Raw genomic sequence first — 14,754 nt, forward strand, 5'->3', positions numbered from 1 at the left:
ATATCTAATAAATGATAAATAAATAAATAAATCATTCAACTGAAAAAATAAAATAAAAAATAAAAATAATGAGAATATAAAATTATAAAAATATATAAAGATAAAAAATTAAGAATTAAAAAAATATATTTAAAAAAATTGAAAGGGCAGGCGAAAGGGGAAGGCCGGAGGGCGGAGGTGACGGGCGAGATCGTCGGGAGGGAGGGCGTCGAGAGGAAAGGAGCAAGGCGACAGGGGGGGGCGCCCCCCCTTCCCCCCTGTGGCTCCGCCCCTGTAAACGGGCGACAAACATTTTCATTTAAGAGATTGTCAAAATGAGAAATATGTATATACTATTTCTTCCACAAGAAACGAGCCCATCAATAGCATTGATGAAGAGTATTAAGTCCAGATATACAATACATGAACAATATAGACACAATACTACCGGAAAAAAGATTTAAATATTTAGCCTCTCTCTTGTACTCTTGTGTTATACCATTGTTTTTTTGAGGTAGGGCGACAAGCGTCAACCCTCAGGGGCGTACGCGGGCGAGGGAATTGCCACAACGTCCTCACTCTCTTGAAACTGGGGAGCTCGGTCAGGGGAATCGAAGGGGGAATCGAACTCGCGTCTCCTCTAACGAAGGGACCCGGGGTACCGCTAGGCTACAAGCCCTTTGGTTATCCAATAGTTGGCAATTTAAATTAATTTTCATAATACGATCAAATAAAAATAAATATTAGATCAAAGGCAGTAACAAGCATGTTCCTACATATTTATCTATTTTTATAGGGGTATACTTACAAATTCATTTAAAATATTATGAAATTTTAATTGTTACAGGGGTATATACGCAAAAAGAGATGATATAAATCGAGCTAGCTCTCCTTCGCGCCTTCAATGGCGTCGTCGTCTACCTCGCTGAAGGCCCTGCTCCGAAACCCATCCGCCATTAAAGCGAGAACCCAAGCTCAAGAGCTCCATGCCCAGCTCCTCAAGGCCACCATCAACCCCTCAAGCATCCTCCCTATCTACGCCAACCTCGGCTTCCCCCATGATGCTCACCAGGTCTTCTCTTCCCTCCCCTTCACCTCCACTCTCTCCTTCATCTCCATCATCCGCGCTTCCGCCGCCCATGGACTCTTTCATCGAGCAGTATCTCTCTTCCTCAAAATGCGGGCCTCCAGCGCGCGCACCGACCACAATGTCTTCCCTTCTGTTCTCAAGTCCTGCGCTGCTCTGCGTGACCCCAAGCTCGTCGGATCCGTTCACGGGCTCGTCATCGTTCTGGGGTATGTCTCTGATTTATATACTGGTAATGCTCTCATGAATGCGTATTCAAAGTTGGCTGATTGCTCACTTGTGCGGAAGATGTTTGATGAAATGCCAAACAGAGACCTTGTTTCTTGGAATACCTTAATTGCAGGCAATGCGGAGAGAGGATTTTATGAGGAAGCCCTGGGAATGGTGAGGGAGTTGAGTGTCAGCTGTTTGAAGCCGGATTCTTTCACATTGTCTAGTGTTCTCCCCATTTTTGCCGAATATGTGGATGTTTCAAAGGGGATGGAGATTCATGGATTTGCAGTGAGACATATGTTTGACACTGATGTGTTTATTGGCAGTAGTTTGATTGATATGTATGCGAATTGCACCAAGGTGGAATACTCTCGTCGAGTTTTTGAACTGCTGCCCAAGCCTGATGCGATCTCCTGGAATTCTATCATTGCAGGGTCTGTACAGAATGGGCTTTTTGATGAGGGTCTAAGTTTGTTTCGCAGAATGCTTCTTGCGAAAGTCAAGCCAATGCCTGCAACTTTCTCTAGCATTATGCCTGCTTGTTCACATTTGACTACATTGCATCTTGGAAAACAGCTTCATGGGTATGTTATCAGAGGTGGATTTGATGACAATGTGTTTGTGGCCAGCGCTATTGTCGATATGTATGCTAAATGTGGGAATATAGGAATTGCAAGGTATATATTTGATGGAATTAAGGTACTGGATATGGTCTCATGGACAGCCATGATCATGGGATATGCTTTGCATGGGCCTGTTGAGGAGGCTTTTTCATTATTTCATCGAATGGAGAAAGAAAATGGGAAGCCTAACTATGTGGCTTTTATTGCAGTTTTAACTGCATGTAGCCATGCTGGGTTGATAGACGAGGCTTGGAGGTATTTTTGCAGTATGACTCAGGATTATGGGATTGTTCCTTGTTTAGAGCATTATGCAGCTGTTGCAGACCTCCTTGCTCGAGCAGGGAAGTTGGAAGAAGCCTATGATTTTATCTGCAGCATGCATATAAACCCAACTGCAAGTGTTTGGTCAACATTACTTGGTGCTTGCAGGGTTCACAAGAATGCTAATTTAGCGGAGAAAGTGGCTGAGAAAATCTTTGCACTTGAGCCCAAGAACATGGAATCTCATGTTCTCATGTCAAACATCTATTCTTCTGTGGGTAGATGGAACGAAGCAGCAAACTTAAGAATAATTATGAAGGATAAAGGAATGAGAAAGCAACCGGCTTGTAGTTGGATTGAAGTTAAGAGCAAGGTTCATGGATTTGTGGCTCATGATAAATCCCACCCGTATTATGATCAGATCATGGAAACTTGGGAAGTTCTTTTGGAGCAGATGGAACGTGAAGGGTATGTACCCAACACTGAGGATGTTCTTCATGATGTGGATGAAGAGCAGAAGAGAGATCTTTTGTGTGGTCACAGCGAGAGGCTTGCAATTGTATTTGGCATCATAAGTACTCCCCCTGGAACTACAATCCGAGTAACTAAAAACCTTCGTGTATGCATAGACTGCCACATAACTACTAAGTTTATCTCTAAGATTGTCGGAAGGGAGATTGTTGTCAGGGATTTGAATCGCTTCCATCATTTTAAAGATGGCAAGTGTTCATGCGGGGATTATTGGTAATTGTCAAGTGCAGCTGAATGACGCCATTTATTGGAGGTTCCATGTCTCAAATGATTCCTGAGGATACCATTTCAGCTCAGGGTGCTGGTTTATATTCTTTATTATTGAGAAAAAGTCAAAAAGGGTTGCTTCTCGAAAGTCTCCATTTCATTGTAGAGGTAAAGAACCTTAATTATCTTTAAATTCAGGTGATCTTCCCTTGATGCTAGGAATATTTTTCCACAGTGGTGATATCACACACACTGAATTTTTATTGCCTTAGCTATCTCAGGAATAGGATAGCTTGTTCTGTTATGAACTGTAAACTTGTTTATCGAGGATAAGATTGATTGTTTGAAACGCTACATGATTTTGTTGGAATTAAACAACCAACTTCATGGAGTTATCACATGCTGCAATACTTTCCAATTATTTTTGGCAACGAGTTCCGAGTTAACCATGTGAAAACCATTGAGGAAATAGTTCTGTTTTGCAGCTTCAGGCCAACACTGAATGCCCAAGAGAGACTTTTTCTTTTTAGGCTAATGGACGTAGGCTTTGGAAAATTCTGTGGTTGTCAAGAACACATGTTGGCTTCATTGGAACTTGATAGTGGCCAGATCTAAGAAGCGGAAGATAAAATTCTGGTGAGATTATTTTACTTGTCTTTAATATTCATAATGTGCTCATCCTCATTATAACCTATTGAATATAGCAAACGCATGTGAAGTTTTGCCTGCTGTGTCCTTATGTCCATGCTTTTAAATTTTAATTTCTTGTTGGTCAATTTATTGTTTAGTTTTGTTAGGCTATTCTTCTGCTTATATGAGTATTCTGCATTTGCACAATTTCATAGGCAAAGTCAAAAGGAAAATAAATCCTGCCAGCACATGAAAAACTATAGCATTATCTTGCATGTTTTGAAAATAAACAAGAGTCGTCAAAGAAATTCATGCTGGTCCAGCCAATATCAAGGCTTAGCCAACTCTACACATGCCCTTCCAAAAGACAAACCCCCATCCACCACAAGGTTATGCCCAGTCACATACTTAGACTCATCACTTCCCAAGTAGAGCACAGCATCTGCAATATCTTCGGCTTTCAATTTAACATTCTTAAGATAACCCAAAGAACTCATCATGGCTTCAAACTCTTGTTTCCCTAGTCCTCCAAGCCCTTCTGTCATCCTTGTTGCCACTCCACCCGGTGACACACAATTCACTCGTATTCCAAACCTCCCCAGCTCTGCTGCGGTATTTCTCGTGAGTCCAACCACTGCATATTTTGAGCTCACATAGGCATGAAATTCAGGAAGTACACACTGTGATACTCCACTTGCCGTGTTTATTATGCTCCCCTGACGAGCAGCAATCATTGCTCGAGCCGCATGCTTTGTGCCTAAGAATACGCCAACTAGATTAACATTAAGCACTTGTAGAAATTCCTCCTTGCTGATGTTCAAGATGTTCGGCTTGAGCATGTGGTTGATGCCTGCATTGTTGAACATTATATCTAACTTGCCATACTTTGTAATTGTATGATCTACTGCATGACTGACATTATCTTCATCTGTAACATCACAGTGGATGAAAGAAGCTTCTGTCGGACTGATATCAGCGCAGACAGACCTCCCAAGCTCATCTTGCATGTCGGCCACAACCACCTTGGCGCCGTGTTTACAGAAGAGTCTGGCAGTGCTCTCGCCAATGCCACTGGCACCTCCAGTGATGAGTGCCACCTTCCCTTCCAACCTAAACATGATGTTCAACTCAAAGCTATTAATCTTTGAAGTATTGCAAATATGATGGTTTTTCTGCAGAATCACAATTCCAGGTAAATTCCTAATCTAGATTCTATCATTAAACAGCAAGCTATATATATATATATTAATATTGTATATGAACTTCTTGCAATCTATAAGACAAGTATTTTAACTGAACAGAGATATTAATCTTTGAAGTTTAGCAAATGTTATAGTTTTTCTGCATAATCCAGGTAAATTCCTAATCTATGCTCTATCATTAAACAGCAAGTGATATATATATATATATATATATTGATATTGTTTATCAACTTATTGCAATCTATAAGACAAGTATTTAATGTGAAGTTTGATGCTTTTGCATATGTTTTTATCTTTAGAGATGTGAGAATTCATGCAGAACCATAAATGGTGATCAAGCATGAAAGATTTGAGTAAGCTGGAACATCAACTGATCATACCTTCTCTGGAATGAAGCAAGAACAGACATTCTTCTTCTTCTTCTTCTTCTGGTGAGAGAGATTTTCAATTATAAGCTTGATCAATTGGAAGATTTGAATGACTGGTTGATAGCTTTAGGTAGTACAATTTCACTGTTTTTTTTGCTTGGATAAGCTTTTGATAAACCTCAAATTTGTTAAAAAGAATTGGATAAGCTTTTTGGAAAGAGAAAAGTGTGCCTTTTCTTTAGTTGGCTGGTAAGTTTGGTGATTGAAAAATTAAGTTTTTTTTATTATAAATTAAATAAAGACAACCACTAAATAGCCTAGTGGCAGTCACCGTGAATGATGGGTGAATGGTGCATGGTCGAATCTCTTGTGCCGTAATATTATGCAAATATATTATAGAAATATTATATTAATACTGTTCACCCACTAATCATAGATCCTCTGTGAGAGGAATTGTATTCTTCACCCCTCCAAGATGATAGAGGAGATTTATCATTATAGGGTTGTAGTCAATCACTGTAATTGGTGCACATTATATCTGTCCGTCTCTTTGACAACTCCTTATAGGGCAACGATTGTCGTGTTTGTAAAAAAATTAAATAAATAAATGCAGTGTGTTAGAGTTTAGGGTTTAGGATCCCTTCATGATTGAGAATTTTGATTGTTATTGTGCTTGATTAAGTTATGCATCTACAAGCAACTTTAACTTATTATTATTTTTCTAGTAAATGTCTTTTTTCCTTGGAACTTGTCCTTGTTTATTGTTTATGAAAACAAGGAAAACTTTATTATATATAATAAAAAAAATTAAAAAAATAGTGGGCCAAGTCTCTTTTCCCTTTTTTAATATATATATATATATTTATATATATATTGATTGAACTCTTGTCCTCTTCAAAGGAAATGTGTCATAGTCATGGAGTTGGAATGAGTTGGACTGGAAGTTTTAAAATTGGGTTTGTTTAGCAGGCTTTTAAAGCAAATTGACTTAAGTTTGATATAGTTTTAAACTTTTAATATAATTAAGATTAATGATTTTTGTTAATTTTTGCAACATGATTGATAAGGGTTAATAACAAAGAGACTAATAAGTTTAAATAAAAATATTCACACATTAATATTTGTTTATCCCATAATTTTTTCAAAAAATTATAAAAAATTCATTTACTAAAATACCCATCCTAGTTTAAAAATAATATATCCTTTTCATTTGAACCCCTTAAATTTATGTGCACTCTATTGAAAAATGGAATAAAAAAATTAAATTGAGCAAAATATAAAAGCTGTTTAAAATTTCAAAATATATAATTGCTAATTCGTACAATAAAAATATTCATTCACACACTAATAATTATTAGTCTACCCTACGCGTATATATATTTTAGAAAAGTTCACATGCTTATAAATGAAAAGGAAAAAAAAAGGACAAGCAAATATAAATAAAAATATAAAATATATTTAAAAATTCCAAATATATAAATACTAAATCGTACAATAAAAATATATCAGAAAAGTTACAGTGTTGTAAATAAAAAAATAAAAAAAAGGACAAACAAATATAAATAAAAATGATCATTCACACACTAAATCTACCCAATAGGTCTTTATATATATATATATATATATATTCCCTCTTGTTATTTTATATTTGTTTTGCTTTATAAATTTTCTTTAAATTTGTTTACTTGTCTATTTTTTTAAAAAAATTATAAATAATTAAATATTATTATATATATTTAATATATTTTATAATTTTTAATAAATTATATTCAACTAAATATTTTATTATATTAAATTATATTTTAAATAAAAATAATTTTTATAAATTTTAAATTTTTAAAAAATTTCAACAGATTTTTTTAATAATTAAAATGAGCTGAGTAATATATTAGAAATCAAATGACTTATAACCTCGCCATACTCAAAATTATCATAAAAAATAAGAGTAAGATATTAAAAAAAATTTTAAGTTCAAAACTAATTAGATGTGGATTAACAGCCCAAAACCCTTCTCCCCAGTTGAGGATGTGTGAGCTAGACATTTAATTTTCAGTGCGCACCCTCTTGATATATATAGCGCCGGTCGTTGTCCAATATATATATATATATATATATATTAGAAGAGTTGGCAGCAGAAAAAGAAAAAAATAATAATAAGTTTACAAGGGTGTAAATAAAAAAAGAAAAAATATATATATATATATATATTTAAAAAAATAAAAAATAAAAAAATAATAATCATCGACGTCTCTTTCTCTCCTCCTCCTCCCGTTCTCCGACAAATCTCCATTTCCATATCTCCACTTCAATCCTCTCTCTCTCTCTCTCTCGCGTTCATCTCGATGCTGTCTCGGTGCTTCACCAAATCGCACGCATCCTTGACCCTTTGAGATCTCCTGGTAATGCGGAGTGCCGCCGGGATCCGCCGCATCTCGCATTGCAATGCAGCTTCTTTGCCCTTCCAATTGATCCGCGACTCAAAGGGGGATTTGATTTGGTTGGGCTTTATTTCTTTGTTTTCGCCGCCATGGATCGTGTCATTGGGGGAAAGTTTAAGCTTGGGAGGAAGATCGGGAGCGGATCTTTCGGCGAGCTCTATCTCGGTATTTCCGATTTCTTCTTCTTCTTGTTCTTCGTTTTTCCCTGTGGAATTTTTCTGATTTGTTTTGTGATTTTTGTTTTTTGTTCAGGTGTTAACATTCAGACTGGGGAGGAAGTTGCTGTCAAGCTAGTATGTGGTGTTTTTTCCTATTGAATCTATGAAGTATTGTTTCTAAAGTTAATGTTTTTATGTCAATAAATGTGTTATTTATGTGAAATTTGATTTTTAACAAGCGTTAGCTGTTTGAAGTGTCTACTAAATGAAATGATACTAATGATATTGTTTGCTGTCAAGCTTTTGTCTGATCTTTCTTAAAGTCTGTCTTTTGAATCTCAGGTTTTTATTTTTTTTATTCTGAAGTTTCTGAAGTTGATTTCTTTATTTCAATGCATGAGTTTTTTTCTTTCCGGTTGTAGTTTGATCGTTAGAACACTGAATAAATGAGTTGAGTTTTTATTAAGCATTGGCTGTTTGAATTGTCTAAGTGAATGAATTGATGCTGATGATGTTGTTTGCTGTCAAATTTTTGTTTGATTGGTTATGTCTGAATCTCAGATCAGTGTTTGCTCTCAGGCATCAATATGTATTGTTTGGATTTAATTGCTGTTCAAGTGTGAATATCTGGAGGAAAAAGTTGTTGCCACATCTATATATATATTGTCTGGATTTGTGATTTTTTTATGTCAAATTTTGATTTAGGAATCCGTTAAGGCAAAGCACCCCCAGCTTCACTATGAGTCAAAATTGTATATGCTTCTTCAGGGAGGAAGTAAGTAGTTTACAGATTTTCTATAATTTTGTTTACAAGTAGAATACTCCTGATTGTGCTGTTGTGTGCTTTCCTATTAGCGGGTATTCCCCATCTTAAGTGGTTTGGTGTGGAGGGAGAGTACAATGTCATGGTCATTGATCTTCTTGGACCTAGCCTGGAAGACTTGTTCAACTATTGCAATCGAAAATTATCCTTAAAAACAGTGCTCATGTTGGCCGATCAGTTGGTAATCACATTATGCTACTCTGTTCTCATTTTCCATTCCCTAGTTATAAGTATGCAGAGTTATTTTTTAAAAAAAATGTAATGAATTGCATCTTTTCTTGTTTGAGTCAGCATCATCACTTAATGTTTCTTTGATCTTTTTGTTCTACATTGCTGCGCAGATCAATCGAGTCGAATATATGCACTCGAAAGGCTTCCTACATCGTGATATCAAACCAGATAACTTCCTCATGGGTTTAGGCCGCAGAGCAAATCAGGTTCCTCTTTTGGTTTTACCAGCATTTCTTTGTTTATATTATTATATTTTTACTCAATTATATGTGCATGATTATCCAATTTTGCATGTTAGAAATGACAGTCACTTCTTTCGCAAATAATTGCTTGATTAGCTGCATGAAATAATGCATAAATTCTTGTTGTTTCCAATCTTTTGAACTCGTATGTTCAAATTCATTGCCTTATTCCTTAAATGGAGGTTAGGCTGTTGTATATATCATATTTCAGAATCCCTCTTTCTATGCAAGGATCTTCATGGTCAAATATTAACAAGCAAAATGGTGAGACAAGTACTGAATTTTTTTTTAACATCATGCTCTTATGGCAGGTTTATATCATCGACTATGGCCTTGGAAAGAAGTATAGAGACCTACAAACTCACAAGCACATACCTTACAGGTGAATCATTTGTTATTCTGTGGCAATGCCAAGTAAAAATATGTTTGTTACTTTTTTTCTGTATTCTATGAATTTCAAACTATTATTAAGTTCTATTCATGAACATGTGATGCTGTATAAGCTTAAAATTTTGACTCTTGTCTAATGGAAAGCAATCTACCTTGGTCCTTTTGTAACTCACCAGATATTATGTGCATGCAGACCTTTCTGAAAGCAAACCTGATTTTGATGTCTTTGTGTGGTTTTCTGAATATGCTGTCAGACATTCTTTTTGGTGTTGTCACTAAATTCAATTTTTCTTTAAATGTAGGGAAAATAAAAATCTTACAGGAACAGCTCGGTATGCTAGTGTAAATACACATCTTGGAGTTGGTAAGTATTCCTGCCTTACAGATTTGCAGTTGATTTATTTGTGTCTGATGCCCTTATTTATCTTATTATCCCTTGATTTTATTGGATTTGGTCATCTGCTACAGAACAAAGCAGGAGAGATGATCTGGAATCTCTAGGTTATGTGCTCATGTATTTCTTAAGAGGAAGGTCCGTGTCATATCATAATTGCTATCTTACTGATTTACTTGCCCGAACTTCTTCTTGGTCATAATAAGCACTTATAACTAATTGTGATTCTTTCATATTTGCTTTTTTCTCTAATTTGCTGGTTTCCTTGCATCAGCCTTCCCTGGCAGGGCTTGAAAGCCAACACTAAGAAGCAGAAGTATGACAAGATTAGCGAGAAGAAAATGCTTACTCCAGTTGAGGTACTATTAAGTGTTGTAGAGACTTTTAGTGCCGTCACGTTTATTCTTGCACCAGAAAAGGTCTTTCTTATGAAATTTGGTGTTAATAACTTGAAGTATCTTACAATGAAAATCTTGCAATCAGGTGCTGTGCAAATCTTACCCATCAGAGTTTATCTCTTACTTCCATTATTGCCGATCTTTGCGGTTTGATGATAAGCCAGATTACTCATATTTGAAGAGACTGTTCCGTGACCTCTTTATTCGAGAAGGTAGATGCTCAAAACTATGCGACCATTTTGTCACGTTCCCTTAAAACTCTTCTAAGCCACTTAAACTTCTTGCAAATAACATATGGCAGGCTACCAGTTCGATTATGTGTTTGACTGGACTGTCTCAAAGTTCCCTCAACCTGGTGCCAATCCTAGAATTCGAGTATGTAATATCGTTACTCTTTCTCTGTTTTTGGTCCATTTTTCACTTTATTTTTGTTATATTCCCCATCTATATTCATCGCTTGTACCTTGTCCTGCAGCCCGGTGGAAGAACCAGTGGAACAACTGGACTGCCTATTGAACGATCAGAAAGAACTTCAGGTTTTCCCTCTCATTCCCTGCAATATTTATTATCGATAAAGTGGGTTTGTAAATTATCTGGTTTTTAATTACTTACTCATTTTCTTCAGTAGTACAAGAAATCCGTGATAAATTTTCCGGTGCCGTCGAAGCATTTGCAAGAAGGAATACTTCTGGTTCTACTCATCATGCAGATCATTCAAGGCACAGAGCTTTGGAAAATTCGCCTTTGCCGGCTAAAGATACTGTATGCGACTCGATATCATCCCTATTCTCTTTCTTCATGTTATGTTCATGTTATTCACGTTGCAATTAAAGATAACATGTTGGATAGAAATTTAATAGAATGAAAAATCTAAGCTTATATTCGTACTTGATTTGATTACCATGTCTGCTTATCTTTGTAGGTTCATGAATCTGAGAAACCTCAATCAGCCTCGAGGAATGGGAACTCTTCAAAGAGAGCTGTCATCGCAACTAGCAGGCCGAGTTCTTCAGGTGAGCCCAGCGGCGAGCACCAACATGGTCGTTCGAGCCGGATTATCTCTAGTGGTGGCAGCAGCCGACTATCTAATGTTCAACGGAGTCATCAAACCGGAAGTGAGTCCAGATCCTCGTCCATCTCCAAAAATATCAGTGCGAGAAACTCCCGTGAGAATCCCCTTCTCCGAAGCTTCGAGCTCCTCTCAGTCGGAAATGAGAAGCGAAAATAAACATACAGTTCGAAGGAGCCTCCAGAAAGAAAATGATGAAGAAGAAGCTAAGTGGAGCTATAGCTGCTTTTCGGACAAATAATGTAATTCTTTGAAATTTTTTTGCAAACATTTCAAGCATGACTTCCTTCTCAAATTGATTTGGCTGAGACTGTTGTAATGGAAGTCATTAAAAAGTCAAACTCTGAGAACTTTTGTTCTGATATCCATGTGCAAGTATAAGACTGTTTATTCAACATAGAGACAAATCAATTTGAGAAGAGTTCATCCAATTTTCTCATTTGAATGTTCAAAAAAAATGAAAAATTCAAGCCATCTCATTGCACTCTACATACAACCACGGTTCATTCCATGGAATTATAATCTTGATGATTTACACAATTAATCACTGAAAATAATCATATGCGCACGCGTCTTCAGCCTCGAAGAGCAGCCAACCTCCTCTCAAGATCCTCAACTTCCGAGCTACAAAGTATAATAAAAAGATGTTAGTAAACATAAACTTGATGATTCTCATAGAGTAACATAATCGGACGAAACCATTTAATCATGGTGTATTAACATTGATACATTCGTAGTCCATTTGATCACTCGAATATTCTTAATCATGTCCGAACAATGGCATCAAAAAGTATTCGAGCAAGTACAATACAATATTATAGAAAGACATAACAAACCTCTCAGAGCTCTGAGCATTTTTCCCTGCAATTCTTCCTTTAGGAGCCGACGACAACTAAAGTGCACAGATGAAATAGAGTCGGTTAATTCATTAGAATAAAGGATAACATGAGAAGAAAATGCTGAGGCTTGGGAAAAGTGATACCTGAGATGAAACATCAACACCAATTTCATCTAGCACCTGAACACAAAATACAGTGTTAGTTGGAGAAAGATGAGACATAGGTTGTGTATTTTCCATCTCTATAAATAATGATCGATAATAGAGATGAAGCAAAAATGGGTACCTGATTCGTCAGGTCCTCAGTTTCATCTTCTGCGTCCTCGTTGTCTAAAGCATCATCAATAGCATCCGACATCATTTCACTCTGATGAAGGAAAAAGATTGAGTGTCACGATGATGAATATTTATCAATAAAAACAAGTTGGAGGATAATGTGTTGCAGAACTCGGAAGAGAGTGCAGAAGATGGTCAGAAAAAAACAAAGCAAGTGACAAAGGAAGAATCATGAACGAGAAACCCCATTTTATGGGATAGTTTGGTATAAAAAACAAGGAAAAAAAAATCTTATCAACTTAAAAGGCAAACAGGAAGACATTTGTAATCTTACTGTCATATCCATTTGTGCTGACTGTTTTTGGAAGTCTTGCATGATCTTTAACTGTTTTGCAGGCGCCATTTGCTACAAGAATATCAGCAAAAATTGCACAAAGAAAAAATGGTGTAAGAAAAATGTACAGAAAATAATAATCCGAAGAACCCACATCTTCGTCAAGGTGAGAGTGCACATTGAAAAATCTAAATCACTGAAAATTAATACTACTAAAAATTGTCATTTGTCATGTTAATTCATGCAGACCTTGTTCATAGCTCCCATTGCCTTAGTTGCACCTTTCATTCCAGCCGCTACTGCTGTGTTGGCATGCATGGCCTAATTGGTCAGAAGTTGAAATCGTCAATGAGAAAGAATGCCAAAAATGTACAGGGAAAAAAGGCCATGTGTGATGCACAGAAAAACTTATTGTATTTGCATACCTGTGTGTGAGTTGCTATACCTCGCATCTGAGCTCTGCTGCCTTGTAAATTAGCAATTTGTTGCCTTAGTCTAATAAGTTGGCGAGCTAAAATTTTAGTTGCAGCCTGAACAAGATTAAAGAAGCTATATTCAGAAACAGCTACTAGATGAAAATTAAGAAAATGAATTATGAAAAATATACAATTAAAGAAACCTATCCTACAAGATTTGCAACTAAGAATAAAAAAAGCTGACCTCATTCCCAGTTTTGGCCGTCCTCTTTATCTCAGCAAGCAGCTTCTTTTCCTAGATTTGGTAAAATGTGCATGTAAAATGGGCATAGAAGTGAATGTGGTCCATAATAACCACACTCAAAGTAATGGGTGAATGAAAAACTAAATCGCAGAGAACATGAAGGCAGTTTGATGCATGATGCTGCAACCATAAGTGCAGGTCATATGCAATAGCATGCTCACTGACATCCAATAACCATCACAATTGACCAAACACACACCCCTCGGGCTCAGTTAGAACTTTCTATAAAGAATATTTACTGCCCCATATTCTGAATGGAAAAAAAGAGCCAAGAGGCTAATTCCTAATAAGCAATAATTCACTAGAAAATGCTAGGAAGTCTACTTGATAATTGCATATACGAGGACAAACCTCTAGCTGCAATGCTCCAATCTCCCGCTCGATACCTGCAATACCAAATTAAGGAACCCACAAGAATGAGATTATGCATCCAGGCATCTAAATTTGGATAAATTCATCAAAGATAACAATGGTATTCATCTTCAATTCTCGAAATCTAATAAATTGTCACCAAAACAACACACATATAAACATCATTCAATAAAATTTATAAGTGATACCTCTTGTCGCATTTGTCATCTCTCGTTTGCTAGCCCGAAGTGCATCTGCAATAAAAAACAAACCAAACAAACATCTTTCACTTCAAAAGCACAACAAAATAAATCCTAATCTGTCAAAATTGGAAGCAAGCTCCATTATTAATAAACTATAAACCGATCAGCAGAACATAGAAGACACACAGAACCCCTAAAAATAACAGTCAAATAAAACTACAAAAAGATCACAAATTGAACGCAAAATCAGAATTGGGGTACACAAGACGGGCCAAATCACTTCAAATCAATGGCGATGGAGATAAACGCAACAATCCTAGATACTTGAAAACAACCCAAAAACAAGATAAAGATTCAGAAAAAACTAAACTTTCGGGAAATAAACCAATAAATCACCGGAAAAACCCCAGGAATCAACGAATTGGTTGCAAAAGATGCCCAAAACGTAGAAATCACTAAATTACCCAAAAGAAAAAGGGAAATCAAATCATATATCACACGAAAAACCCTAGAAATCAACAGTGATGTGGAAACAAAGCAACGAAACAATACACTCCAGATTAATCGAAAACAAGACGAAATTCTATGAAATTCAATGCCAATTAGAAACTAATGCCAATAAAAAGAGTACCTTTTGGATCGGTTTTCTTGGCGAATAGATTCATGGCTTGGAGATGGAGATGGAGATGGAGATGGAGAAGTGAAGAGAAACGAGATCAAAGATCGAAAGAAGAGATGAGACGAGCTTAGGATCTCGATTGAATTTTAAATCATTTTATTTATTTATT

The 14,754-nt window shown here is 36.3% G+C and overlaps 4 protein-coding genes across 5 annotated transcripts; 2 read left to right on the forward strand and 2 right to left on the reverse strand.

Annotated features, from left to right (window-relative positions):
• The first annotated feature begins 883 nt into the window (after positions 1-883).
• On the forward strand, positions 884-4,607 carry LOC120275099 (putative pentatricopeptide repeat-containing protein At3g23330). The gene is made up of 3 exons (XM_039281593.1): positions 884-3,069; positions 3,387-3,537; positions 4,474-4,607. The coding sequence occupies exon 1, from the start codon at positions 884-886 to the stop codon at positions 2,909-2,911; it is 2,028 nt and encodes a 675-aa protein (XP_039137527.1). The 3' UTR covers positions 2,912-3,069; positions 3,387-3,537; positions 4,474-4,607.
• LOC120275101 (secoisolariciresinol dehydrogenase-like) lies at positions 3,779-5,266 on the reverse strand. Its single transcript, XM_039281596.1, has 2 exons — positions 5,114-5,266; positions 3,779-4,641 (listed from the first exon to the last, which is right to left on the reverse strand). Exons 1-2 carry the CDS (start codon positions 5,140-5,142, stop codon positions 3,861-3,863), a joined length of 810 nt encoding a protein of 269 aa, XP_039137530.1. The 5' UTR covers positions 5,143-5,266; the 3' UTR covers positions 3,779-3,860.
• Positions 5,267-7,355: 2,089 nt separating this feature from the next.
• LOC120275100 (casein kinase 1-like) lies at positions 7,356-11,639 on the forward strand. Of its 2 annotated transcripts, none has more exons than XM_039281595.1 (14): positions 7,356-7,704; positions 7,792-7,832; positions 8,403-8,472; positions 8,553-8,701; positions 8,862-8,957; positions 9,305-9,375; positions 9,686-9,747; positions 9,852-9,915; positions 10,052-10,136; positions 10,261-10,387; positions 10,477-10,550; positions 10,651-10,711; positions 10,801-10,937; positions 11,098-11,639. In XM_039281595.1, exons 1-14 carry the CDS (start codon positions 7,629-7,631, stop codon positions 11,401-11,403), a joined length of 1,419 nt encoding a protein of 472 aa, XP_039137529.1. In that variant the 5' UTR covers positions 7,356-7,628; the 3' UTR covers positions 11,404-11,639. The 2 variants fall into 2 exon arrangements, with proteins under 2 accessions (XP_039137529.1, XP_039137528.1); XM_039281594.1 differs by having other exon boundaries at positions 7,500-7,704; positions 10,804-10,937.
• Positions 11,613-14,754, reverse strand: LOC120275102 (vacuolar protein sorting-associated protein 2 homolog 3). Its single transcript, XM_039281597.1, has 11 exons — positions 14,598-14,754; positions 13,973-14,017; positions 13,764-13,798; positions 13,353-13,403; positions 13,118-13,222; positions 12,942-13,013; positions 12,693-12,764; positions 12,369-12,449; positions 12,227-12,262; positions 12,081-12,136; positions 11,613-11,868 (listed from the first exon to the last, which is right to left on the reverse strand). Exons 1-11 carry the CDS (start codon positions 14,629-14,631, stop codon positions 11,820-11,822), a joined length of 636 nt encoding a protein of 211 aa, XP_039137531.1. The 5' UTR covers positions 14,632-14,754; the 3' UTR covers positions 11,613-11,819.

Source organism: Dioscorea cayenensis, chromosome 14 (assembly GCF_009730915.1).
Source record: "Dioscorea cayenensis subsp. rotundata cultivar TDr96_F1 chromosome 14, TDr96_F1_v2_PseudoChromosome.rev07_lg8_w22 25.fasta, whole genome shotgun sequence".
In the NCBI taxonomy this organism is placed as follows: domain Eukaryota; kingdom Viridiplantae; phylum Streptophyta; class Magnoliopsida; order Dioscoreales; family Dioscoreaceae; genus Dioscorea; species Dioscorea cayenensis.

Coding starts and splice junctions, on each gene's coding strand:
- LOC120275099 (XM_039281593.1), top strand. CDS start 884: ATGGCGTCGTCGTCTACCTCGCTGAAGGCCCTGCTCCGAAACCCATCC.
- LOC120275101 (XM_039281596.1), bottom strand. CDS start 5,142: ATGTCTGTTCTTGCTTCATTCCAGAGAAG. Junction 4,642..5,113: donor CTTGCTTCATTCCAGAGAAG/GTATGATCAGTT, acceptor CATCATGTTTAG/GTTGGAAGGGAAGGTGGCAC.
- LOC120275100 (XM_039281595.1), top strand. CDS start 7,629: ATGGATCGTGTCATTGGGGGAAAGTTTAAGCTTGGGAGGAAGATCGGG. Junction 8,958..9,304: donor TAGGCCGCAGAGCAAATCAG/GTTCCTCTTTTG, acceptor CTCTTATGGCAG/GTTTATATCATCGACTATGG. Junction 10,388..10,476: donor TGACCTCTTTATTCGAGAAG/GTAGATGCTCAA, acceptor AACATATGGCAG/GCTACCAGTTCGATTATGTG.
- LOC120275102 (XM_039281597.1), bottom strand. CDS start 14,631: ATGAATCTATTCGCCAAGAAAACCGATCCAAAAG. Junction 14,018..14,597: donor CAAGAAAACCGATCCAAAAG/GTACTCTTTTTA, acceptor TTTTTATTGCAG/ATGCACTTCGGGCTAGCAAA. Junction 12,137..12,226: donor GTGTTGATGTTTCATCTCAG/GTATCACTTTTC, acceptor TGTGCACTTTAG/TTGTCGTCGGCTCCTAAAGG.